This window comes from Mus caroli, chromosome 5 (genome assembly GCF_900094665.2).
Source record: "Mus caroli chromosome 5, CAROLI_EIJ_v1.1, whole genome shotgun sequence".
NCBI lineage: Eukaryota > Metazoa > Chordata > Mammalia > Rodentia > Muridae > Mus > Mus caroli.
Window position 1 is genome coordinate 26,128,558 of NC_034574.1, and position 27,869 is coordinate 26,156,426.

Genomic DNA, 27,869 nt, shown 5'->3' on the forward strand with positions numbered 1-27,869 from the left:
AGGGTTAGTCGCCGCTGAGACCACATCCGGGAGAGGCGAGGAGAGCGGAAGTGGCGTTGGTCTGTCCGGAGCCCTTGGGTGAAATTGTTAGGCGTGGAGGGGGAGTGATGTCTTCCCGACTCGGTGCAGTCACCGCCGTGAGTTTCTTGGTGTGACCATTATACTTTAGAGATAGAACTGTCGAGCTGAGAACACGCGGTCCTTTGCTTTTGTTTTGTACTCAGAGTTGTTTTTTTTTTTTTTTTTTCAGAGCCAATCCTAGGCCCCACCCTTTTATATCAGATCCACTTACCCCCTTTTTTCTTCCCATTTTAATTTTTATTGCTTAGTCCTCGTATCCTTGGACTGAGTTCCTCGACACATTGTAATTATTTATATTCCTTCAGCATCCCCAGTGCCTCCCGTTTCTTTTAATATATATATATAATACATATATATATATGTATCATATATATTTTTTCCCGTCTTTTCTTTTCAAGCCTCTATCTAGGATAGGGTTTTGAGAATGGACAAAGATGAAAACTCTGGTATTGTCAACCCGTCTTTACATTGTAAATAAATAGAATGGCACAGGTTTCCTAAAAAGTGTCTCCTTCAGTCCATTTGAAGTAGTTGCTCGGGACAGCTTCACATCTAGGCACAAGGGGGATTCATCTCTTTGTGGATGAGCTTCAAAGGTCCCTAGCACTCACTCCTGTGCTTGTGATTTGCTAGACCCCGGGACCCACATCCCTTAAGCAGCAGAGGAGCACCAGGATCGTGGGAGCTAAGAAGTAAGTGAGGTTTTCTGAGGACATTTTTGTAATGGTGTAGACAGTGCTGCTAAAGATGTTCTGTGTCTGCACTGTGGAGCATCAGAGCCACCAGACAGGTATGGCTTTGGGGCACTTGAGATGTGGCTAGTATAATTGAAGAACCGAATTACAAATTCTGTTTCATTTTAATGGACTAAAACTTCAATAACCATCTGTAGGTAGTGGCTACGGGATTGGACAGTGCAGATATAATCCTAGTGTGGGGGAAAGAAAACCTGGCTTGCAATAAAGATGCAGTCTAATAAAAATGGAGTGTGTGTTTCAGTTAGTGGTATTCCTGCATGTCCTCTGCTCCCACATTAAATATGTGCTCATAATTAATTTGATGGACTTGGGAGGGAAATAAAAACAGCTATAAGCAATCTTTACATTTCTAAGCTAATTGGTTGCAGCCCTGATTTATTGTTTTCTGTAATGAATGTGCTAAGTTTTGCCATGGCTAACACAAAAGAAAGATTTTATTAACTTGGCCCTCCCTGGTGAGTTCATTCACTTAGATAACTCTTATGAAATGTCTGCTCTGTACAAGCTGTGTAGTAGGTTGTGCACCAGGCATGAAAACAAAGCTGTCCGTTCAACAGATGAATTGGGTAATCGAGGCAATACAATCCAGTGTAATAGGAAAAGACTATTTTTTGTGGTAGGGGCTCACTATCTGGAAATTCCCTGCTACACTTAGGTTGGCCTGTAATTTGTAGTCCTCATGCATCTGTCTCCTGAGTTCTGGAATCACAGGCCTGTGCCACTACACACTTGTATTTTTGTTTGAGATGGGGTTTCACTATGTAGCCCAGGCTGACCAGGAGCTTACTGTGTAGGCCAGGGTGAACTTTAACTTTTGCAGTTTCTGCCCTCAGCCTTCCCAGTACCGCGATCACAGGCATGTGCTACGCTTTTAATTTGTGCACTGCTAGTAAATATTCTTATAGTGGAATTTAATGCCACTTTTGGGAAGCAGAGGGATGATTTCAGTATTACCAGAATAGTCCACACAAAGACAGAGGCTTGAAGATCAAAGAATAATTCCGTTAGATACTGAGCAGTCCCACCTGCCTTTCCCATGAAGTCAGTGTTTGACCTGATAGAAGAAGTTTATAATAACTAGCTGTGTGACATTGGCATGGAGGATGATAGCGGGTGGAGGATATTGCAGGGCATCATTAAGAGAAGGTAGCAGGGGGCTGGAGAGATGGCTCAGCGGTTAAGAGCACTGACTGCTCTTCCAGAGGTCTTGAGTTCAAATCCCTGCAACCACATGGTGGCTCACAACCATCCGTAATGAGATCTGACTTCCTCTTCTGGTGTGTCTGAAGACAGCTACAGTGTACTTACATATAGTAAATAAATCTGAACAGAAAAGAAAAACGAAAAAGAAGTACCAAAAAAAAAAAAAAAAGGTAGCAGGAGCCAGGTCCTTTAAGGCATGCTAAGATGTTGCAATTGTAATTATCCTGGAGGGGAAAGGTCACCTTTGAAGAGATGGGTTGAAAGAAGTGTGAAAACTGGTACCAAGACTATTTTGCTCAAACCTAAGGAAGAAAGTGAAATGTGGCCTCTGATCGTAACTGTATGTGAAAGGTAGCATGTGATTGTAACTATATTATAGATGCCAGGGATGAGAGGAGGTGAGAGTTCGGGGGGGGGGGGGAAACAGTGTTGACAGGTTTCTGTCTTTGGCAACAGTTGGATTTTGGATTCATAAACCAAACTGGGAATTTCTGAAACAAGACCTGACATTACCAACAAAATGGATGGGCTTAAATGAAGAGCTGATTTTAAATACAGAATTAAGACTTAACCTTCTGTGAAAAGTGATTGGGAACATGTTTTTTGTTTTTGTTTTCTCCACAAGATGAGCGCATTCATCAGCTTTTCTAGGAATCATGGAAAGAATGGTGTGTGTGAGTGTGTACCTCGAGAAAATTGTTAAGCAGAATGAAGGCAAATGGGTCCGTCTCTTAATCAGAATTGGAGTCATTGGGAGTACTCACTTAAAACTCTTTGGGTTTATTTAGTGTTTGTGATGTTCTCACATGAATGTCTGTGCACCACAGACCCATGGAGCTCCGAAGAGGCCATCAGGTCTCCTGGAACTGGAGTGATGGATGATTGTGAAGCTCCCTGTGGGTGCCGGGAATAGAATCAGGTCCTCTGCAGGAGCAAGTGCTCTTAAGCACTGAGCCTTGCCTCCAGTGCCAGAAATACTTATTCTTAGTTATCTTCCAAGGAGACTGCAAAGTTTGAGAGCTGATGATTTAAAGTGAGACTTAAAAAGAGAGGGAAAGCATGGAGTGTATCATTCTGTAAAGATAAGTGGAATAGGAAAAGACTCCAAAGGATGCTGAGCCCAACCAGAAGGCTTCTTAAAAAATTAAGCCTACATAGTTTTACTTAGAAGAATGGGCTATGGAGCATATGGGAAAGTTCTAAACCTTCCCAGTGCTGTGGACCTTGTAATACAGATCCTCATGTTGTGGTTACCACCAGCTATACAATTATTTGCTTTGCTTCTGCACAACCAATTTTGCGACTGTTATGAATCATAATGTAAATATTGGTGTTTTTCAGTGGTCTTAGGACATACACAATTAGAACCACTGGGCTAGAGGCTCTTAAAAATTCTTAATCCAGGCTGGAGAGATGGCTTAGCAGTTAAGAGCACTGATTGCTCTTTCAGAGGTCTTGAGTTCAATTCCCAGCAACCACATGGCAGCTCACAACCATCTACAGTGGATCCAGTGCTGTCTTCTGGTGTGTCTGAAGATGCAGCAGTGAACTCACATATGTAAAATAAGTCATTTAAAAATTTTTCTTCTTTTAAAGATTTATTTAATATTACATCTAAGTACACTGTGACTGTCTTCAGATGCACCAGGAGAGGGCATCAGATCTCATTCCAGATGGTTGTGAGCCACCATGTGGTTGTTGAGGTTTGAACTCAGGAACTTTAGAAGAGCCGTCAGTGCTCTTAACTGCTGAGCCATCTCTCCAGCCCTTAAAAAAATTCTTAATCCAAAAAGAGTTGAAAGCAGGCTAACCTTCTCATCTGTGATTAGAAGCTGAGATTTGCTAAACCAGTGATTAATTATAAAGACATTAATCATGGCAAGCATTGCATCATAAAGGAGCACGTATTGTTACAATATCACTTAGTATCTTTTTTTTTTTTTACTTTCATGGATAATTTTATTATTTTTTTAAATATTTTTTTATTAGGTATTTTCCTCATTTACATTTCCAATGCTATCCAAAAAGTCCCCAATACACTCCCCGCCCTCCCCTACCCACCCACTCCCACTTTTTGGCCCTGGCGTTCCCCTGTACTGGGGCATATAAAGTTCGCAAGTCCAATGGGCCTCTCTTTCCAGTGATGGCCGACTAGGCCATCTTTTGATACATATGAGCTAGAGTCAAGAGCTCTGGGGTACTGGTTAGTTCATAATGNTGTTCCACCTATAGGGTTGCAGATCCCTTTAGCTCCTTGGGTACTTTCTCTAGCTCCTCCATTGGGGGCCCTGTGATCCATCCAATAGCTGACTGTGAGCATCCACTTCTGTGTTTGCTAGGCCCCGGCATAGTCTCACAAGAGACAGCTATATCTGAGTCCTTTCAGCAAAATCTTGCTAGTGTATGCAATGGTGTCAGCGCTTGGAGGTTGATTATGGGAAGAATCCCTGGGTATGGCAGTCTCTAGATGGTCCATCCTTTTGTCTCAGCTCCAAACTTTGACTCTGTAACTCCTTCCATGGGTGTTTTGTTCCCAATTCTAAGAAGGGGCAAAGTGTCCACACTTTGGTCTTCGTTCTTCTTGAGTTTCATGTGTTTCGCAAATTGTATCTTATATCTTGGGTATTCTAAGTTTCTGGGCTAATATCCACTTATCAGTGAGTACATATCATTTGAGTTCTTTTGTGATTGGGTAGTATTATTTTTAATACATAAAACTGCCTTGGGTTGATAGATTACACAACATACTTGAGAATTTTTTATGGCTGTTTTTATTTATTTATTTTATTTATTTATTTATTTAATTTTTAGGGGATATGGGACTGTTTAGATAGTTTATCTGATCCTGATTTAATTTTGGTACCTGTCTAAAAAATTGTCCATTACATCCAGATTTTCCAGTTTTGTTGAGGATAGGCTTTTGTAACAGCATTTGATGATTTTTTTTTTTTTTGATTTCCTCGGTTTCTGTTGTTATGTCTCCTTTTTCATTTCTGATTTTGTTAATTAGGATACTTTCTTTGTGCACCCTAGTTAGTCTGGCCAAGGGTTTATCTATCTTGTTGATTTTCTCAAAAAACCAATTTCTGGTTTGGTTGATTCTTTTTATAGTTCTTTTTTTTTTTCTACTTGGTTGATTTCAGCCCTGAGTTTGATTATTTTCTGCCATCTACTCCTCTTGCTACTCCTATTTGCTTCTTTTTGTTTTAGAGCTTTCAGGTGTGCTGTCAAGCTGCTAGTGTATGCTCTCTCCAGTTTTTTTTTTTTTTAATTGGAGGCACTCAGAGCTATGAGTTTTCCTCTTCCCACTGCTTTAATTGTGTCCCATATGTTTGGGTATGTTGTGGCTTCATTTTCATTAAACTCTAAAAAGTTATAATTTCTTTATTTCTTCCTTGACCAAGTTATCATTGAGTAGTGTTGTTCAGCTTCCACATGGCTCCTCTCAATTTTTTTAAGTATTCAACTTAATTTACTGTGTATGAGTGTTTTTCTTGCTTGTGCATCTAATCATTTGTGTGCCTAGTGCCCACTAAGGCAAAAAGAGGGCATCAGACCCCTGAACTGGAGGTATGGACAGTTGTGAGCTGCGGTGTGGATGCTGGGAGCTGGAACTGGATAGGTTGCCAGAGCAGGCACTGCTCTTAGCTGCTGAGCTATCTCTCCAGCACCTCAAAAGTGTTGTTGTTTTTTTAAGATTTATTTTTATCATTTATAATTATGCTATGCATTTGTATCTGTGTGGGTGTTATGTTTGTGACTGCCGTATGCATAGAGGTATGGGGGTTGGATCTCCTGGAGATGGCATTTGTAAGCCTCCCAGTTTGTGTCCCAGATAGTGAACTTGGGTCCTGTGGAAGAACAACAAATGCTCTTAACTGCTGAGCCATCTCTCCAGCTCTCCCATAAGTTTCTTGTGTGCTTTTGCAGTCTGTTTCACCCTTTACCCTGTCCCTAAGCACTGGTGACCTGTAACTGTACAGAGGTTTACATGTCCTACAATTTTATATAAATTAAGTCACATCTCACTCCCCTTGTCTTCAAAAAATTCTTTGCAGAACAATAATTTCCGTTGAAAGTAGTTCATTACCAAGTAGAATTCCATATTGTTACATCACAATTTGTGTAGACTTTATGAAAATTTGGGGAATTACAGTAAAACTGTGAGATTCCTGTGTCAATCTTGTGTAGGCAAGTGTTTTCATTTCATTTGGTAGACAGCTAAAATTGAATTTAAAGCCTGTGTTGTTTGGATCACATCACAGCATTATCTCTAATTGTTTTATTTACAAATTCTTTTCACACCATGTATTTGGATCCTATTCTTTCCCCTCCACATCTCCTCCCAGATCCTCCCAGCCTCTCAACCCACCCAACTCCATGCTCTTCGTGTAAAGTCCCTTTGTCGTTTGTATATGGTAAGGCTAATAGTTGTTTTGTGGGAGTTAATTTTGCATCTGTGCTGAAAGTGTTTATCATCTGTAGGAGCTTCCGGGGGAATTTTTAGGGTCACTGACATATACTATCATATCTTCTGCAAGTAAAAATACTTTGATTTCTTCTTCCCTTTCAGTTTGTATCCCCTTGATCTCCTTTAGTTGTTTTATTCCTTCAAGCACTGTATTGAATAGGTATGGAGAGAGTGGACAACCTTGTTCCTGATTTTAGTGGGATTGCTTTGAGTTTTACTCCATTTAAGTTGATGTTGGCTATGGGCTTGCTGCCTTTATTATGCTGAGCTCTGTCCCTTGTATTCCTAATCTCTCAGAGACTTTTATTATGAAAGGTGTGGGATCTTATCAAAGGCCTTTTCTGCATCTGNTGAGATAGATGATTGTGTAAATTTGTCTCAGTTTATTTATATGGTGGGTTACATTGACAGATTTCCATCTACTGAACCATCCCTGCATCTCTGGGATGACGCCTGCTTGGTTGTGGTGGATGAGGTCTTTGATGGGATCTTGGATGTGGTTTGCATTGAGTATTTTTGCATGTATGTGTATGAGGGAAATTGGTCTGTAATTCTCTTTGTTTGTTGGGTCTTTATGTGTCTTGTATATCAGGATAACTTTGGCCTTATAAATGAATTGAGCATTGTTCCTTCTATTTCTGTATTGTGGAATAATTTGAGGGATTTAGGCATTAACTCTTTTTTGAAACTCTCTTAGAATTCTGCATTAAGTCATCAGGTCCTGGGCTTCTTTTAGTTGGAGGTCTTTTAATTACTGCTTCTATTTTCTTAGGGATTATAGTCCTGTTCAAATTACTTATCTGATCTTGATTTTGGTAAGTTGTATATATTGAGAAAATTATCCATTTCCTGTTGTTTTCTTGTGGGTTTTGAGACAGTATTTTTCTCTGTGTAGCCCCTGGCTGTCCTGGAACTCACACTGTAGACTAGGCCTCAAACTCAGATCTGACTGCCTTTGTCTCCCAAGAGTTAGGATCTAAGCTGTGAGCCACCATGGCCTACCTGGAGTACAGGTTTTTGTTTTGGTTTGGATTTTTTGAGATTTATTTTTTTATGTGTGTGAGTACACTGTAGCTGTCTTCAGACACACCAAAAGAGAGCATTGGATCTCATTACAAATGGTTGTGAATCACCATGTGGTTGCTGGGAATTGAACTCAGGACCTCTGGAAGAGCAGCCAGTGCTCTTACCCGCTGAGCCATCTCTCCAGCCCTGGAGTACAGGTTTTTAAAGTATGGAGATGAAATTGGGAAACTTGGACTTGGACTTGGAGATATGGAGGCAGAGGTGAGGATCTGCATTAGCCAGAGTGACCTACAGGTTCCAGGGAATGACTGTTGGGAGTTGGGGGCGGGAATAAAGCAGTGAAGTGGGGGAGAGGGAACTTAGGAGGAGGGGAAGATCTGTGTGATCAACTGGAGATGGACACAGTGGTTTGGGGGTAGAGGGAGGCTGCAGCAAATGGTTGCTACAGAGTTGGGGATAAGACAGAGAGACTGGTTTTGGAAGAGCCAAGGGAGAGTTGAAGATCTGCAGTTAACCTACTGGCTCTCCTGATTGGAGTGCCAGAGGCCTTTGTAAAAATATTCACTTGTGTTTCTTGTGTGTGTGTTGAGTAAGTGGAGGTACATGTGCCTGTGTGTGTGCTATGGAAGCTAACGGTCCAAGGTAGGTGCCCTCCTCTATTTTTTGAGACAAGGTCTCTCAATGAACCTGGAGCTCACTAATGTTTAGACTGGCCAGTGAGCTTCTGGGATCCAGTTTACTTCTCCCCTTGCTCCAGTGGTAGAGTAATAGACACATTCATCCACAACTGGCTTTGATGTGTGCTGGGGATTGAACTCAGGTCCTCAAGCTAGCACAAGCAAACACTAAGCCAGCTTTAAGACTACCTCTGGGTTTCTTGATTTTAAGGATCCTATTTAAGAAACTTTTGCCTCCCATGATTGCAGAGATTTCTCTTTCATCAAGATTTTGTTTTGTTTTGGTTTTTGTTGTTGTTTTGTTTGTTCATTTATTTTGAGATAGGATTTGGCCAGGAGCTTGCTATGTAGACCAGGGTACCCTCAAACTCATAGAGGTCAAACTCATGGTTTTGTGCATGCTAATCAAGCCCTGAGCTATATACTTACCCAAGGTTCTCCATTTAATGCTTATTTCAAAGAATCAAGAGTTTTTCTACCAGTACTGAAGAGATTGCACAGAGGTTAAGAGCATTGGCTGCTCTTCCAGAGGCCCTAAGTTCAATTCCCAACAAGCACATGGTGGGTCATAACCATCTGTAATGAGGTCTGGTACTCTTTGGCCTGCAGTCATACATGCAGGCAGAATGCTGTATATGTAATAAATTTTTAAAAAATGTTTTTCTCCTAGTTTGTACATTAAATTTTTTTCTTCTTTGGTTAAGTTTGCTTTTCTTTTTAAGATGTCTGTAACTGAATCCTCATGTCCTTGACTTTGAGTCCTCCTGAAGGGAGCAGTTAGAGCTTTGTATTCCCTCCCAGGTGCCGTGTTACTTATCTCGCATCCTAGGATAAGTGCATCTCGGTTGCGCACTATACAATAACCCCAGTGTCTTTTATGGTTTCAGTTTTCGCCTGAGAATTATTTAGGAGCAGGTTATTAAATTCTAAATCTTTGAATATTTTGTTTTTTGTTTTTTAATAGCTTTTTGTTTTGTTTTGTCCTGTTTTGTTGTGTTGAGACAGGGTTTCTTTGTGTAACAGCCCTAGCTGTCCTGAGTTCACTTTGTAGATCAGGCTGGCCTCAGACTCAAAGAGATCCTCTTGCTTCTGCTTCTGGAGCGCTGGGAGTAACATGCCCAGCTTGTTTTAGAATAGATTACTGCTCTTAGTTTCTAACGTGATTCTGATATGCACATGGTTTTCCTCCCTTCAATAAAAATTTAACATTTGAGACCCAAAATATTCTCTGTTTTGGTGAATGCACGGTGTGAACTTGAGAAGAATGTATATCTTCAACACAGTATTTTGCAAAAGCTACTGGCCATGAGGGATTCTGTAAATGCTAAAGATTAATGTGATTCAGATCATTTATTCTTCACTGAAGTTTTGGCTTTTGTCCCATCAGTTGCCGAGAGAGATGACTATAGTCTTTAAGCTTATGGAGGTGTCTGCTTTGTCTAATGCTGTCAGTTTTCAGTATGTGTAGTTTGAAGCTCTATTATTAGCTATTGCAACAGATCATTATGTCTGCTGAATAATTTGACATTTTGTCATTAGGAAGCCTGTCTTTATATCTGGCAGGACTCTCTGTCCTGATGTCTGTTATATCGAAATTAAAATAGCCATCACAGTGATCCTGTGTTTGGTGATTACATACTATAGTTTCATTGATGCATTACTTTAAAATTTATTTAATTTAAAGATGTGTATGTGTGTGCTATGTGAGTATGTGTACATGAGTACAGGTACCTGCCAAGAACAGAGGCATCAGACCCCTCTGCAGCTGGACTTACAGGTAGTTATGAGCCACCTGATGTGGGTGCTGGGAACCGAGCTCAGGTCCTCTAGAGCTTAGTACACACTTTGAAATCATGAGCAATCACTTCAGTCCCATGTATAGTTTTTATTTATGTATATATATTACAGGTCACCAATAATAGGGAGCATATACAAGTAGGATATCTTTGTAGTGACTCTGTCAATCTTAACTGGTGTCTTAGTGAGGGTTTTAGCACTGTGAATAGACACTATGACCAAGGCAACTCTTAAAAAGACGACATTTAATTGGGGCAAGTTTACAGGTTTAGGGGTTTAGTCTATTATCATCAAGGTGAGAATGTGGCAGCATCCAGGCAAGCATGGTGTAATAGGAGCTGAGAGTTCTACATCTTCATCTGAAGGCTGCTAGCAGAATACTCAATTCCAGGCAGCTAGGATGAGGGTCTTAAAGCCCACACCCACAGTGACATACCTACTCCAACAGGGCCACACCTCCCAGTAGTGCCACTCTCTGGGCAGAGCATACAAACCATCACAACTGGAGTGCTTAGCCCAAAAGCCTTTGAATTCACATTACTGGGGTTGGATTTGGGTCTCCTTTCTTATTACTGACACTCTATCTGTGTATGCATTTGTGTAAAGCCTTTGAATTCACATTACTGGGGTTGGATTTGGGTCTACTTTCTTATTACTGACTCTATCTGCGTATGGTTTGTTCCCACACTTAAAAGCAGTATCCAGCCAGATGAGTGCTTAGAGTCCCATTTAAACGCCCTGCTAGTGACGAGTGCACACTGTTCCTGTAGAGGACCTGAGTTCAATTCCCAGCACCCACATTGGGGAATCTGTACTTTCTTTCTTAGTCTATTTGAGTTAATGTCTGCTTCTGCTTAAATGTAGAAATCTCACAAACTCATAGATTCCTTCCATCTCCTGCCACCTTCCCTTATATAGTAGTTTTGGATATGTTTTCTATATTACTGAAAATCTTATCAAACGATGTTATAGTTTTGCTTTAAATTATTTAAAACTTGTTTCCCAGACTATTTGTGTAAGCATACATTCTCATACTGGGAATGCAAGATATGCACCATCATTCCTGTCATTGCTTGCTTGCTTTTTTCTTCTCCTCTTCTCCTTCTTTCTTCTTCTTCCTCCTCTTCCTCTTCCTCCTCTTTCTCCTTCATCTTCCTCCTCCTTTTTCTCTTCCTCCTTCCTCCTCCTCCCCTTCCCCTTCTCTTCCTTCTTCTCCTCCTTCTTCCTCTTCTTTCTCTTCCATCTTTCTGTTCTTTCTTCTTCTTCTCCCCCTCCCACAGACAAAGTTGTACTCTGTAGCTCAGGATAGACTTGAACTTGAGACAGTTCTCCTGTCTCATCCTCGTGTTTACAGAGATGCTAGTTATAAACTAATACATCTGGCTGTCTGCTGCCCCTTCCTTCTCCCTTACCCCCTCTATTTAGTTCATCTATTCTTGAACTGCCAAGATGGCCCAGTGGATAAAGGCTAAGCCTAAAGACATGAGTTCAGTTCCTGGGATCCATGTGGTGGAAGGAGAGAACAAACTTTGCGCACAAGTAACTTTCTCCTTTTTATGTAGTTGAGGACCCAGGAAATAATGTCCGCTTCTGGGGTGGATCTTCCTACCTCAATAAATGATGTCAAGATAACCACTCACAAGCCTGCCCAGAGGCTGACCGAATCTGGATAATCCATCATCACACATAGTCCCTTTGGTGATTCTAGATCCTGTTGACCCAAATATATCAAGCATATTTTTTATCACATTTTTGTATATGTATGTGCATGTTTGGGTACCGAGGTACATGTGTGGAGGTCAGAAGACAACTTGCAGGGGTCAGTTATCACCACCATGTGGATCTGAAAAATCAAATTCAGGGAGTCATGTTTGACCGTAGGCAGGCTTACCTGCTGAGCCATCGTGCTGGCCCCCAAACACATCAGTCTTAATCTACACTCCTCTGCTATTGTCTTCATAGGTTCATGCTACCTCCTAACACGCAAATATACTCAGTCCAACTTCAAAAGTGTCTGGAGTCTAGCAGTTCTGAAACTTCTAAGTCTCTTGTGACATTTCAGGAAATGTCCTAACTCTGAGCTTCAGCATGATTAAAAACAAGTTACATCCTTAAAGCATGAAGGTATACAAAGTAAACATCCCCAGACCAAAGAGAAGAGCATCCTGCATCTCTGTGTCCAGCATCTTGGGCTCATGATGGAATCATCTGTGTTCCAGGGGGCTTGAGTGGCTTCTTCCTCCGGCTTTGCAATCTGAAGTACACATCCTCTAACTCGAGCAAGCCCACTCTATGCCTCTAGCTTGCTTTCCTCTCTGGAAATCCTGTGGTCTCCATGTCTTCACCTGCACAGCTTCACACAGGCCTCCTCTCAGGGAGCCTGACCCTGCCACACATTGCCATTTTCAGGGTGGATTTTCTCATTTAGATTAACCTAATCGCTGTAATCCTTCATAGGCACGTCTAGGCTAATCTAATCTAGAAAGTTCCTCACAGGTATGCCCTCCCTTGATTCTCCAGCCTCTTGAATGTAAACTCTGAGTAGTCTGGGAAGGCCTGGGCTGCAGAGGGATCAGTTGTATAGCCTGCTTGCTCTGACTGCCCTGGGTGTAAGAGGAATTGTGTACATTGTGTTGAATTGACTCGTAATTGTTAGTATGTTTTAACCCATGTACTGTTTTTTGTATGTGGTTTCTTTTTGGTTTGTTTATTTATTTATTTATTTATTTTGCTTTTTGTAAACAAAACAAAAACCAGTCTTCATAGTTTTGCACAAGTTATTAGCTTGGTTGTGTTTTTACAGTGTGAGAAAAATTAGTAGTAAATGTCTCCAGCTTCTCCTGTGTGGTCCATGACTTTGTGTTGTGTCAGTAATAGGGCCCAGTGCCCCATAAAGGATAACAGTTTCCAGTACACTATACCTCATGAGGATTCCCTGAGTGGCTCGTCATCCGCCTCCTCTTGTGAACCAGTCAGTGACTTCGCAGCAACCCTCCGAAAATCTACCTACTGGATGAAGATGAGAAGAATCAAGCCTGCTGCCACTTCACAGGTTGAAGGTATCCATTTCAGATTCTCAGCTCTGAGACAGGAGAGTGTATCTAGTGTGCTTGATATTTTGGTATGGTGTGGTTGTTTATCAGTAGTGAGGTGAGGGCTGGGTAATGGGTTAAATCGTGGCAATGTATGCCAGAGGGTCACAGTCAGTGGTTGACTTATAGCTGTCTTTTTGAGTGCTGCTTCTATAGACCCGTTTAAGCATAAGGAAGATCTGATGGTTTCTGAGGGAAGAGGGGACTCCATGGATTAAAAACAATTCACATCAGCCGGGCGTTGTAGCACACGCCTTTAATCCCAGCACTCGGGAGGCAGAGGCAGGCAGATTTCTGAGTTCGAGGCCAGCCTGGTCTACAAAGTGAGTTCCAGGACAGCCAGGGCTATATAGAGAAACCCTGTCTCGAAAAAAACAAAACAAAACAAAACAACAACAACAACAACAAACAAACAAACCAATTCACAGCAAGTTTCTCCAAGCTGTTCTGTGAGGGTGCATTTTGTGGTGATCTGTGCCTTGTGGTACTGTGATGAGGTTTTTTTGAAGGCAAGCCCAAATGACCATTTACAGATTGCTTTGTTGTTGTGTGGAATGTCAGGCACAGGTGAAAAGGAAAAGGAGAAGGCCAAAGGAAAGAGGAACGTCAAGCAAGAAGAAGATGAAGACTATCACGAGCTTCCTCAAAAGAAGCACAAGCTGTACGGTAGGGTCCTGGGCTGTCTGTCCTTCCATGGGAGACGGTAGGGTCCTGCACTGTCTGTCCTTCCATAGGAGACCGAGCTTCACCCTTTAAGGATGTAGAGAAAGCGCCTTTGCTTTGGAGGCTTGATTGGCTTTGGAGACCCTCGAATTTGAGTGAGGGAGTGACCTTCCCCTGCCTTCTTGTACCCTTTCGCTCAGTCCTGTGGAAAGGAAGGGCAGGAGGTTGAGGGAGTGGGGCCTACTGCGCGGAATAGAAGGAGAAGGGATTTGCGAGATTTCTAAGTTTCCATCTTATGTAGGGAGGAAGCAGCGGCCTAAAGCTCAGCCTCACCCCAAACCCCAGGCTCGTCGGGTCCGGAAGGAGCCGCCAGTCTATGCAGCAGGTATTCGTCTCATTGAATATTCGTGTTATCTCTGTGAGGGAGGATGATCCAGTTGAGGCTGTCACCTACCTCTCCCTGTCTCTTTCTTACCTCCCTTCTCTCCCTGTCTCTTTCTTACCTCCCTTCTCTCCCTGTCTCTGTGGGTAATTGGACCCAGCACTTCATCCTAATGGGCAGGCATCACCACCAAGCCTCGCCTGCGCTTCATGGAGATCACATAGGTTGAAGTTTCGGCACAGTATGCCTTCTGAGCTGCCTAGGTCTGTCCCTTGTACAATCCTGGGTTTCCTTGAATGTAGACAGAAAGCATTACAACAATGAAATTTAAAATGACATAAAAACATTTAGCATGGTCTCAGGCACGTGAAAAAAAATCTCAGATAGCAGTTTTGCCTATCTCAGTATCTTTTTCTTACATCATGATCTGAAAAGTTGTCCCCAGTTCTGATTCACTCCACCGGACTTGGAAGTGGACAGATGAGGTTTTTTTCATGGGGATGTGGGCCAAAGATTCTGAAACTCTACAGTGAATGGAAACAAGTTATGTTTGGAAGCCATGTACTGCAAGAATGTGTTCATTGTCATCCACCAAGACAAACCACTTACAGTATTGCCCTCAATTGTGGACTTACGCTGTCTGTTTCTGAAGAATGCTGCAGATTACAGTGTCCCATTCTTTCCATTGTAGGCAGTATGGAGGAAAAGTGGTACTTAGAGATCATGGATAAAGGCAGTGTGTCCTGTCCTACCTGCCAGGCAGTGGGGAGGAAGACTATAGAGGGTTTAAAGAAACACATGGAAAACTGCAAACAGGTTAGCTATTTTGTGGCATTTCATGACTGTTAGGATTTTTTTCTAACTATAGACTTCTGGTACCGTGTGCAGTCTATTATAGCTAACTTGGGGTAGCATTGAATGGTAGAGAAAACAGACTTTGCATGTACCGGCTTGGGCTTGCATGTTTATTTAATTGTACTACTAGTTGCGTTTTTAATGTGTGTACATGGAATGCAGAGAAAAGTGACAACCGCTTTAATGTGTTCATCATTTTATATCACTGTGCGCAGACACCTGACCCAAAGAGCTAAAGGGAGGAGCTTGCTCTACATCAGGGTTTGGGAGGGTAGAAGCCTTCAGTGGCCAGGAAACCAAACTGGCTTCATTGACTCATCTGCAAGTACCATGCACTTGGGTCAGAGCTTCTCACAGGGTGGTTGAGTCCGGACTGGAACAGGAGGGAAGCAGGGTCATAACCTACAGAGGCCTGCTCCTAAGTGACCCTGTTCCACCAGCCAGGGACCCAGTGTTCCACACACAAGCCTGTGGCAACATCAGGTTCAGGCCAGAGCACAATGAGGAAGGAGTGACGCGTGCTAGTGACTAGCCCAGCTTATGGTGTTTTGTGACTTTCTGTTTCTCCTTTGAACATTCAGGCACTGAGAACTGACCTTTTTTCCTTTCAGGAAATGTTTACCTGCCATCATTGTGGGAAACAACTTCATTCACTGGCCGGAATGAAGTATCACGTCATGGCCAATCATAATAGTCTGGTAAGAGTTTCCTGTGTTCTCTGAGAGCCTGTGTGATGATTATATATCCACATACACATGCATGCATACATACATACAAACACACAAATACATACTTATTTAAAGGAAAAGTTTTTTAAATTAATTTTTAAAAATGCAAGGGATATGGGGAAAACTTTATCTTTATCCACTGGTAGTGGGACTGTGAGTTGATGGAGCCACCATGTAAGTCAGTATGGAGATTCCCTCAAAGCCAAAAATAGAACTACCATTCCTGTGCACACAGCTAAAAGACTGTAAGACACTGTATCAGATACTTGCACACCCAGGTTTATTGCTGTATAATTCATGAGCACCAGAAATGATGTAAAAATCCCTCCCTTCTGTCCTTCCTTCCTCCCTCCCTCTCTTTCTTCCTCAGGTTTTGCCCAATAGTCCAGGCTGGCTTGAAACTCACAACTGCAGACTGGCCATGAGTTTGCAGTAATCCTTCTGCCTCAGCTTCCTTATACGCAGGAGCCTATGATCACTGTGTGTTTTATTTTACTGCACCCCTGGCTGGCCCTCAAACTCCCTGTGGAGCTGAGGCTGACTTTGAACTCCTAATCCTACTGTGTCTACCTCTCAAGGACTGGGATTACAGAAGTGTACTCTACCTACCTAGCTTCGTGTTCAGTTAACATGTGAGAATGTCAATCTCTTGATCATCAGGGAAAGGAATATTAAAACTATGGCAAGAAGCAGAGCAAATGTTAAAAGGTTTCACAGTGCACAGGCGTGTACAGTTCCAGCTTTTAGAAAGCTGAGGCAGGAGGATAGCTAATACAAGGCCATCTGGCAGAGTAGCAATGGGGACAATAGGCTGGGGCCCCTAAAGAGCTTGTGAGCAGTTATCCACAGAAGGAAATACACTCACAAGCAACAGTTCCACTTACAGACTGGAGACCCAGAGACAGCAGGATGAGGATGTGGGAACTGTAACAAGGGCATCATGTCCGCTTAGTGAAAATAGCAAAGACATCTCTAGCAGATTAGAGGATGGTGCATGCAAAAGACAGAAAATGAGTGTGATTCGGTTACATTGTACGAAATTCCCAGATAATCAATAGAGATATTAGGTTGGGAGGAAAGTAATAAATCTTTAAAAAAGAAAGCAAAAGAAAGAGGTATCCTAGGCTGGTTTGTCTGTGTCTACCGTGCCACCTCCATCTTGGTAGTCTTGTGTCAAATGAGAGACTAGAAATTTCCAGAAGGCTTCGAGGGCTGAGGGGAGCTCTGTGGAACCTGGGAAGAATGGAGTATCTGGTAGAAGGCTGGCATATAGGGGATCTAAGGCCCAGCTGCAGCTATGACATCTGGGAAGTCCTCCTGGGTAGGAATTCTTGGGGGTGGGTAGAGAGAGCACCCCACCACTGGAGTCTTCTCTGCTGAGAAAAGCATCTCGGAGGCTGTAGGCTGGACGGTGAGGCCATGTGAGGACCTCCCATCCAGCCCCAGCGGCTGCATTCAGAGCACTTGTTGCTGGTGCTACAGCAGAGGACGTTCTAATTGTCGCACACCCACACCTGGTGCTCCTTCACGCTGCTCGGAAGCCCAGATCAAACAAGCTGTAGCCAGTGCAGCAGGCCATCGAGAAATACTTTCCCAGTTCATGCTGCTGATCCTTGCTGTAGATCTTGGCATGAAGATGCAGGGAGAGGAGCTAGCAAATCACTAGCTTTTCCATCTCAGCTGGGGTTCTGTGTTTGGGTATCTCTTACTTAGTACAGGTAGTTCAGTGAAGCTGGCTCTGTCTCTGCCACATCATAGGAGACTGAGTAAGACTGTTCACTGCTGGAATAGCACAGGATAGAATTTTTGAGCTGGGTTTTCATAGGTACTTGTGTGTTTAGGTTCTCCCGTACTGGGGGTGGGGGTGGGTAAGAGGTCAGAACTCAGGTATCCATTGCATTTACTTCACGCCATCCAGAAAATGGAGCCAGAACTCAGACTCAACAACGTCAGTATGGCTCATAGTTAATTTCTTGATTGCTCTGGAGGGGGCTGTTTTGTTTTCTGTTCCTTAGATCATGTTTATTTGCTTCTTTTGATTCCAGCCAATTTTGAAGGCAGGAGATGAAGTAGATGAGCCAAGTGAGAGGGAGAGGCTGCGAACAGTTCTAAAGAGAATGGGAAAGCTCCGGTGCATGCGTGAGGTGAGAGCCAAGGCGGCAGACTGGGGCCTGGAGTCTCAGGTCTGTCTTCCTGTTGTTCTTCTCCTTGGTCACCCCTCTCAGGTTTCTTGCTCCTCTGCCCCTTGGTGGCATAGGGTGCAACCTACTTTTCCAGATGTCTTGCAGTTCTTTATTTTTTCTCCTCTCCACAAGTATATTCCCCATCGTCCTCTTTGCTCGAAGGGGCTTCTTTACCATCCTTTAGTGTGAGGAAGATGATTCTCAGGAGCTCACTCCGTGAGGAGATCAGTGTTGCTGGCTAGATAATATCGGGGTGGGATTGGGTCACAGTTGAAGTTATGACCTGGAGTAGGTGTGTGGTACACTTGCTCAGTGATCACTGAACTGATCGCCATCTGGCCCAGAGGCACGATTGCCAAGGGGAGGGGCTTGTGGGAAATGTTGGTGAGCGTCTTGTCTCGCTGTCTTTTTGTGGTTTGTAGTGCTTGGTGATTTCTGACAAATTTAGGGATCATGTGAAACATATACCGTTCTAACATAGGCTTCTTTCCTATGTTCAGAGTTGCTCCAGTACCTTCACCAGCATTATGGGATATCTGTACCATGTTAGAAAGTGTGGCAAAGAGGCTTCAGAGCTCGAGAAGTTGGCCCTGAAATGTCACCACTGTGGGAAACCGTACAGGTCAAAGGCTGGGCTTGCATACCACATGAGGTCAGAGCATGGGCCTGTGAGTATTGCTTCTTCTGTAGCTATTGAGGGTGTGTGCTGTGCCTGTCACTCCTACCTGTGTCTTCTGTGTGTCCCCAACACAGCTCACAAGGAAGTGTTTAATTGGGCTCATGGGTTCGGCAGGTTGAGTTCATCATGGCAGGGCATCTGAGAGCTCACATCTTGATCTACAAGTAGAAGGTAGAGGTGGAGGGGAGTGCTAATTGGGAATGGTAAGAGTCTTTTGAAACCTCCAAGCCTGTTCTCCAGTGGCACACCTCCTCTAACAAGCCCAAACCTCCTAATCCTTACCAAACAGTTCCATCAGCTGGGCACCAAGTATTCAAACATCAGAGCTCATGAGGGCCGTTCTAATTCAAACCACCACAACATGTATGTGTGTTTTTCTAAGTATAAACACACATATATTTTCAGGTGCACACACATGGAAGTGCACATATGAAAGTCTGAAGCTGACCTTGGGTGTCTTCTTGATCACTCCACTCATGTATAGAGGAAGGGTCTCACCAGTTCTTGATAGTCTAACTAGCCAGCTTGCCTTTGTGTCTGCCTCCTAAATGCTGGGGTCACTGGTGGCCTGCTGTGCCTACCCAGCGTTTATGTGGGTGCTAGAGATACAAACTCCAGTCCTTCTGTTTATGTGATAGCTTCTCTATCCGTTGACCATCTGCACACTCCCTAGTTAGTGCCTTTATTTTGTGTGAATGAGAATTTTCCCTGTGTGTGTGTGCATCACATTGAGTGCCTAATGCCCACAGAAATCAGAAGAAGGTGTCATGTCCCATTGTACTGGAGTTACATAGTTGTGAGCCACCATGAGGGTGTTGGGAATCAAATCTAGATGCTCTGCAAAAGCAACAAATGCTTTTAATTCTGAGCTATCTCCAACCCCCATTATATTTATTTAAAACTAAAACATTCTCTCTTATTTAGAATTTTTTTGTGGGAATCTGTCTCTAGTCTTCATTTTCTTGTGTGTGTCTTAACTGTTTTTATATTATATTTCCAAGCTTGTGTATTCATGTGCTCCTGAACATGTAAACATTTGTGTATGAATGTATAGGGGTGTGTGTGTGCATTTGAAGGACAGAGGACAACTTCAGGTGTCATTCCTCAGTAGCTCCCTACCCTTTTCATTGAGACAGGGTCTTTTTGGCCTAGGGTTTGCCTTTCTGCTAGGCTCTCTAGCCAGCCAGAAAGCCTCCGAGATCTACTGTCTCAGCTACTCTGGTGATGTGGTTACAGATGCCCCACCACACCTGTCTTTTTAATGTGGGTTTGGGGGAATCAAGCTTAGCAGACTGAGCTACCTTCTCCTGCCGCCTTACCCTCATATGTGGTGGTGTGTGTGTCTGTGTGTGTGCAAACATGTATGCTAAGGGTAGCATACATACCTGTGAGCAAGCATGCTGAAGTCAGGTCTTCGTTGAGTGTCTAGAGCTTGACTTTGTTAGCTAGACTGGCTGGCCAGGGAACTCTGAGGATCTCTATCTCTATTCCCCTGTGCTAGCATCACAGGTTTCCTCCTGCAAAGAAGGGCATCATGTTTAATCACTGGCTGTGACTGAAGCCACTTGTCAACCATGTTTTCATGTCTCCCACTTGCAGGTCTTCTTCCCAGAGTCAGAACAGCCAGACTGTTTAAAGGAGATGAGTTTGGAGGCAAAGGGTGGAGGCCGAGTTCAACGGCGTTCTGCCAAGATAGCTGTGTACCATCTGCAGGAGCTGGCCTCCGCTGAACTAACCAAGGAATGGCCGAAGAGGAAGGTTCTCCAGGACCTGGTACCCGATGACCGGAAGGTAAGGTCATGTGTCATTGGTAATCATATTGTGTAGAATGCTTTCCAGTATGGATTTGTGTGGCACCCATAGTTGGCAGCTCATGGCAGCCTGTAACTCCAGCTCTCTAGCTCCATGGCGATCTTAAGCCTTTCTCTGATCTCTGCAGGTACCTGTGCTGTGCTCCTCACACTCGAAAACCCACACATAGGCGCACAGATGTACATGATGAAAAATACAAAAGCCGGGCGTGGTGGCGCACGCCTTTAATCCCAGCACTCGGGAGGCAGAGGCAGGCGGATTTCTGAGTTCGAGGCCAGCCTGGTCTACAAAGTGAGTTCCAGGACAGCCAGGGCTATACAGAGAAACCCTGTCTCGAAAAACCAAAAAAAAAAAAAAAAAAAAAGAAAAATACAAAACATCACTTTCCCTCCCCCCTCCCCCCAACACATACACACACACACACACTCCGAGACAGATGTAATCTTGTGTAGCTCTGACTGTTCTGGAACTCACTCTGTAGACCAGGCTTGCCTTGAACTCACAGAGATCTGCCTGCCTCTGCTTCCCGAGTACTGGGATAAAAGGTGAGTGCCACCGCACTCTCCTGCTCCCACTCTTTCAAAATAGGTATGAAGCTTTGAGCATGTTCTGTTCTGATTGGGAGTTGCATTCTTGCAATCCAATGTTTCTTGTATTCTAGTTAAAATATACTCGCCCTGGGTTACCTACCTTTAGCCAGGAAGTCCTGCACAAGTGGAAGACGGATATCAAGAAGTACCATCGTATCCAGTGTCCTAACCAGGTGATTCTCCCCCTGTCCTATCAGTAAAGGCCTCTAAGCATCTGCTGTAGTCCTTACTGATTGCTTCACTGTGGAGGACTCGTGCAGCAGTTAGCTTGTTCAGAACTGGGTAACTCCACACACCTGTCAACAGTCATTAGGACAGCTCCACTGCCGTATGCAGCATCATTTGAGGTCATTCATGGGATCAGTGAATTAGTCCTTGGATGGGACTGCAATGTCTTTTGCTGCTGCATTCAGCATGGCCTGCCGTGTGGTCTCTATCTTTCTTCAGAATAGCTGGATAGCCAGTATGGGATGTATGTGACTAACTTTAGACACAAAACTAAAAGACTCAGTTCTTTTAAGGTCTCATTGCCACAATTTCTACAGCATCCTTCCATAGCGTCCTCTTAGTCAAAAACATCACAGATATATTAGTTATATTATTATACATTATTATATTTCTGTGATTGTGACATCATGACTAGAAGCAACTTACAGAAGGAAAAGTTTGCTTGGGCTCACAGTTCTAACGGGACCAGAGTCCATCATGGTGGGTGTCTTAGGGTTTCATTGCTGTGAAGAGACACCATGACCAAGACAACTCTTGCAAAGGCTAACATTTAATTGGGACTGGCTTATGGATTCAGATTTTCAGTCCATTAGCATCATGGTGGAAAGCATGGCAGCATCCAGGCAGACATGCTGCTGGAGAAGGAGCTGAGAGTTCTTCATCTTGATCTATCTGCAACCAATGAGAACTGATTCTTCCACACTGGGCCCACCCCCATAGTGACACACTTCTTCCAACAAGGCCTCACCTCCTAAGAGTGCCACTCTCTGGGCCAAGCATATCCAAACCATCCCAGTGGGAAGGATAGCAGCAGTGGTGAGCATGATGCGCTTTCTCCAGTAAGGATCCACTTCCCAGAGGGACCAAGTGCTCACACAGGAACTCTGGAGGTTTGAATGAGAATGAACCTATAAGCTCACGGATTAGGATGCCTAGTTCCGACTAGTAGGGGTGGCCTCCCTGGAGGAGGTATGTCTCTGGCAGGCTTGGAGGTTTCAGAAGCCCATGCCATTCCCAGTTAGCTCAGGCTCTGCTTCCAACTTGTGGATAGTGTCAGCTCTTAGCTACTGCTCCAGCACCATACCTGCCTGCCTGCTGCCATCCCTCCTACCATGATAGTTATGAACTTACCCTCTGAGCCTATAAGCAATCTCCCAACCAAATGCTTTCTGCTGAAAGATGCCTCAGTCAATGGTGCCTTAGTCAACAGAGTAAGATAGAAATCTATGGGGCGTATTTCTTACTTAGACCATCACAGGAGGGCTCACCCAGACTCACTGAGAGTGTGAGTGGACTCCACTTCTCCATGACAGAGTGGCAGGAATTTCACCTGTAGCTTCAAAATTGGCACCCGAGCTGATAGTGTAGTTCTTTTTAGAAGAAATAAATACAAAAGTTGGTATATTTATACCAAATTAAACGGAGTTAAAATATAACTCTGACGGGCTGGAGAGATGGCTTAGTGGCTGGAGAGATGGCTTAGTGGTTAAGAGCACTGACTGTTCTTCCAGAGGTCCTGTGTTCAATTCCCAGCAACCATTTGTAATGGGGCCCAATGCCCTCTTCTGGTGTGTCTGAAGACAGCTACAGTGCACTTATATTAAATAAATAAATAAATAAATCTTAAATACATATATGTATGTGTGTATATATATATATGTATATATGTGTGAGTATATATGTGTGTGCATATATACATATATATGTGTGTGTATATACACACACATATATATGTATATATATAGTTTCAGATAGATATACATCTGAAACTGTGTTCTGTTAAATATCAGTGAGCAGACCAGGGAAAGGAATAGCTTAGACTTCTGGAGCTTTATTCATCTTCTTTATCATCTTCTATTTATTGTTTCCTTCTTGCCTCTGTACATTTCATGTGTGTTGTTGTTGTTGGGTTGTTTGTTTGTTTTGTTTGGAATTTGGTTTATGGCGCTGATGATTGATCTTCTACCTCCAAATGTGGAATTGGTCAGTGTAAATGATTACATTGCTAAGAGAAGGGTTCTGTATGGCACAGACTCACTTTGGCTTCTCTTTTCCAGGGTTGTGAGGCTGTCTACAGTAGTGTATCTGGCCTTAAAGCTCACCTGGGCTCTTGTACATTGGTTTGTAACATTTTCTATCTACTCTCTTAAAGTATCCTCATTGGTAGTCTGGCATAGAAGAGGGCTCAGTTTAGGTGGACAGCCAAGCACTCTGTTGACCGTCATCAGAGGCTGCCTTTGGCTTCAGGATCATGGAAATTCTTGGTCCCTTTGGTTGGGCAGCAGGTGCATCTGGGATACAGAAAAGGTCAGCAAAGTCATGTCATACCTCTTGAAGGAACTGGAAGGAAAGTATGGATTTGGAATCCCAACCAGAGATTGCTTTCTTTGCCCTGGTCTTCACATACTGGGCCTACGTTGCTGTACTTAGCAATAATCTTCCTAAGAAGAAGTTGTTTGGACTGGTGAAGATCCTCAGACCAACCCACTGGGAACCTACTGGCCTCAGGGGTTGGAGGACAGGCTAGGGTGTCAGGCTAACATGCACTCATCTCCCTGAATCGTTTCCATGTTGACCCAGGTGCCCTACAGCCCATGAACCATGAGAAGTGGTGCCACTTTCCAGGCCCATCTAGAAGTTTCCCCTCACACAAATGAGCACCACTGAAACCCACACTTCAGGCAGGGAGAGGGAAGTCTCAGTTGAAGGCACCAAGGGCATTGTAGACATCTCAGCCAGATCTGAGTAGCAGCGCTGAGGACAGTGCCATTGGGAGAGTTTCTAAGTCCTTAAACTCAGTATTGCCAATGGGATTCTGGGTTTCCACGGTGCCTTTGCCACAGTGGGAAGCACTGTTCCATGGTCGCTAATGACCCTGGGCATTTGATGATTTGCGGAGAGGAATCAAGAATGCCAGAAGCAAGGTGAAAGGAAGCAGAGAAGGTGGAACCACGTGGCTCAGGACATAGTGGACGGAGGGGCATGACGGGCTGTGACGTGTACTGTGCACTCTGGCCGTGAGAGTTTGCCTTAGCTAGATTTTGTCAAATATATTGCCGTTTTGGACTATTTCCCACGAATTCTGATTAAGACGTTCCCCGTTCCTTTTCTCACAATCACTGCCCAAATTCTGAGATGATTCTCTTTTCTTTCTTTGAAACAGGGCACCTTCGTGGCTGGGAAGTACAAGTGTCTCCTGTGTCAGAAGGAATTTGTGTCAGAGAGCGGTGTCAAGTATCACATCAACTCTGTCCATGCCGAGGTGCGCGCCCCGCCTTCCCTAATGTGTGCAGTCCTGTGTGCCCCCGTCCTGAGGCTCTAAGAGTTGACCTTGCCCCTGCCTTCATGATCTAGGACTGGCAAAGAAATTTGTGCTGAGAACTTGCCAGAGTTAAAATGCTGTCTGAAATTACATGAGTGTAAATGAAATCTTCTGTGAAGAAAAATTAGATAAAGCTCACTGTGGCTGCCATGTTTGAGCCCCTATAATTCTCTTACCTATGATTTAATGGAACATTTGGGAACCAGGCTGAAGTTACATGTTTGATCTTGTTTTACAGCATTTTCTTCTGATAAACATTTAGATGTTTTAATGTTTGCCAATAACCTGGGGTCTTTAAATTATCATCAGTTCTATGTCATTTTAAAAACATACTTACTCTTTCTTGGGAGCTCTCCCCGAGTTCCCAAGAACATGGCTCTCCAAGAACAGCCATGTTGCTGGCTGGTGTTTTTCCGAGTGCCCCCTGCCAGTTCCTCTGCTAAGCCGCCCAACAACCAGAAATCCCACCTTATCCTTGGCCCAGCGATTGGCTTCTGCCATCTTTATTGACCCAATCAGGAAACAATTAGGGAATTAGATTTTAGTTATCAGCTCCTCCCTGTACAATCATCAGTGTGGATGGGTGGGGGAGCACCCCAGCACAAGGTGGTACACATACATGCATGCAGAAACACAACTTTACACACTAAAAAAAGAAGAAGAACGGAGGGAAAAAAGAAAGATATGAGAAGAGAAGAGAAAGGAAAGAAGGTGGCTGTGATCTGTGATTACAAAGTGCTTACCTGGCCTGCCACCTGTCTCCTCCTCTTGGGACAGGAGCAGGGTTCCCAAGCAGACCCTGACTGCCATTCTCCCTTCCCTCTGACTTCCTGTAAGTCACTCCATCTCTTTGAGCCTCATTATAGAAAATTATGTGGTACAGGAAACTTATTATAACGCATTCTTCTAGAAAAGCAAAAGCCTGAATCTGAGCAATCTAATCAGTCTCCCGGGCTGGGATGTCAACTCACGGGACACAGCTAGCACAGGTAGAGGAGCACTTCCACAGGACAGATCAGTGACGCCCCACGGGTGTATAGTGTGTGATGAATTTCCCAAAACGAAGAAGAGGAGGAGGAGGAAGAGGAGGAGGAGGAAGAAGACCCTGGAACTGTAGTCATGGGTGGTTGTCAGATGCCCAGTGTTAATACTGCGAACAGAAGCTGTGTCCTCTGGAAGATCACAACATGCTCTTAATTGCTGAGCCATCTCTCCAGCCCAGGTTTGGGTTTTTGAGACAGGGTCTTAAGTAGCCCAGGCTGTCCTCAGACTAGCTATATCTTTGAAAATGATCCCTCTGGCTCCTAAGTACTAAGATTCCAGGCATGCACCACCACACCTGATGATCACCTACTGAATTACCCAGAATCATGCATTACACAGTCCACATTTATGAGAGCTAATTTGTATTGCATTTCTCCAGAACAGAGCTCTAAGTTCTGTGTGCTTCTTCACTCCTATGCTATATACCTAATACTGCTTTTTCTCCATTCTTCCTGTCCCTTCATTTTGTCCTTTATGGGGTTCCCCTGCAGGATTGGTTTGTTGTGAACCCAACAACCACGAAAAGCTTTGAGAAGCTGATGAAGATAAAGCAGCGGCAGCAGGAGGAGGAGAAGCAACGGCAGCAACACGGAAGGCGGCGGTCTCTGAGACGGCAGCAGCAGCCATGCATGGAGCCTCCCGAGAGCCAGCTGGAGCCAAAGGCAGGGAAGGAGCAGGGCGGGAATGAGGAGCTGATGGGATCCGACCCAGAGCCAGTGCCAGCACAGCCCCAGAAAGCCGAACCCGCCAAGACCACTCACAAACGAGGGAGGAAGTAGGCAGCCGTTGATTGTGCTCTGCGGATGTGATGCAGTTGTCATGGGATATGTGCAGGGGAGGCCTGGGTCTGGGGCTGGGTGAAGATGCTTTCAGCTGTTGCTGTTGGGCTGTGACTCTGAGCTCCTCTGTGTAAATTTTACAGTCTTCCTGACTCGTTCACTTTCTCCCCTCCCTGCCTCAGTAGGTTCATATTCCCTTGGAGTCCTCTTGCTTTTCTGTTGCCCAGAGAGCTCCCCTGGAAGAGCAGCTGCAGGTCCCCACGTCCTGTGCAAGGTTAAGAATGAGTGCAAGGTTTTCTTCCTTCTTTCCTGTCTGGGTTGTGAATGTTCTTGGAATCCCCATTGATTTAACGGCTACTCCATCATTTAGCTTATAAAACAGTTCCAAACTAATTTTTTTAAAAAGCGTTAACAGATTTTATCCCTCTGTGTTTGTGACATAAGAGGACTAGAATGGAAAACTGCCACTTTTGTTACAGTGTGACTCTGAATCCCGGGAAGTGGAGCCTGACAGAGGCTGCTTGTCTTTAATTATGTTTTACTGTTAAGAGGAAGAAAATGATTTAGCACGGAAAAGCTAGGAGCTTGGTAGCTTTTACTCTTGGAGTAGGGACTAACTGGACCCACAGACATGAGAACAGCCTGAGGAGTCTGTGTCCCAAACACTTAAGATGTCAGGAGAGGGGCCCCACCCTCCTAGACTGCCAGCATCCCTCACTGTGTTGACTTGGTGCCCTGGCCCCTGGCAATGCCACTGAGGCTGCAAAGCAAGGTGTGCTGTCCCTCTCCCCTGGCTTACCTCACTTGTTAGGCCACGCCCACTTATGTCGTCCATGGCATTAGCTCACCTCTGTCTGAATGTTCTGAGAGTGCTGTCCTACTGTGCTGTATATGAGTTCTATCAGCTTTATATTGTGAGATTCTGACACCAGATGTAGATATTTTTCTGGAGCCGGAAAGAATGGTCTCTGTACCTCATGCCTGTCTGGTTGTGTTCAGTGGGCTCTTCCCCTGTGAGGGTGGATATCTTGAAACGTGGGTTAGAGTAAGTAGCCTTGTTGTCGTGTTCCTGGTTTCTCTTCCTCCTTTTGTGTAAATACTGTTCTTCTATATTCCCACCTACTATGTGGCCTGTGCCACTGACCAAGCTAACCTTGATATGGACGAACACTACCTTTCCAAACTCTGAAAGGCTATTTGCCACCCTTAAAGTCTCGTTCTCTGTGCTCTTCTAAATAGCTTTATCATGTGTGCTTTGTGAAGATCACTTTTCAATAATGGGGCATTAAAACTTGAATTGGGCACTGCCAGAAGGGTCATTTTGAAACAAGTCAAGGAAACAGTGTATGTGTGCTGCTCTCTGTTCGTGCTCATGCCCTCAGTGCCCTGTAAGTAGGTGAGGGTGAGGGTTGTAGAGAAGGGGAAATAAGAAGCTTATGTGAAGTTCTGGTGACAAGGACTTGGAGAATATTTGACAAATAAAATGACTCTCTCAGAAA

General features: G+C 44.0%; 1 protein-coding gene across 6 annotated transcripts; it reads left to right on the forward strand.

Moving 5' to 3' along the window:
* Znf512 (zinc finger protein 512) lies at window positions 1–27,869 on the forward strand. Of its 6 annotated transcripts, none has more exons than XM_021162320.2 (14): window positions 1–137; window positions 715–773; window positions 12,885–13,072; window positions 13,667–13,771; window positions 14,070–14,153; window positions 14,842–14,966; window positions 15,617–15,703; window positions 17,779–17,877; window positions 18,417–18,584; window positions 20,195–20,386; window positions 21,069–21,170; window positions 23,283–23,345; window positions 24,389–24,487; window positions 26,083–27,869. In XM_021162320.2, exons 1-14 carry the CDS (start codon window positions 108–110, stop codon window positions 26,368–26,370), a joined length of 1,689 nt encoding a protein of 562 aa, XP_021017979.1. In that variant the 5' UTR covers window positions 1–107; the 3' UTR covers window positions 26,371–27,869. The 6 variants fall into 6 exon arrangements, with proteins under 6 accessions (XP_021017979.1, XP_029333542.1, XP_029333541.1 ...); XM_029477681.1 differs by having other exon boundaries at window positions 10–137; window positions 12,891–13,072; window positions 26,083–27,865; XM_029477682.1 differs by lacking the exon at window positions 715–773 and having other exon boundaries at window positions 26,083–27,865.

Excerpts from the sequence above, each read along its gene's own strand:
- Znf512 (XM_021162320.2), top strand. The coding sequence starts at position 108 with ATGTCTTCCCGACTCGGTGCAGTCACCGCC. Across the intron at positions 13,772-14,069 it reads AAAGAAGCACAAGCTGTACG|GGAGGAAGCAGCGGCCTAAA; the intron begins GTAGGGTCCTGG and ends CATCTTATGTAG. Across the intron at positions 14,967-15,616 it reads ACATGGAAAACTGCAAACAG|GAAATGTTTACCTGCCATCA; the intron begins GTTAGCTATTTT and ends TTTTCCTTTCAG.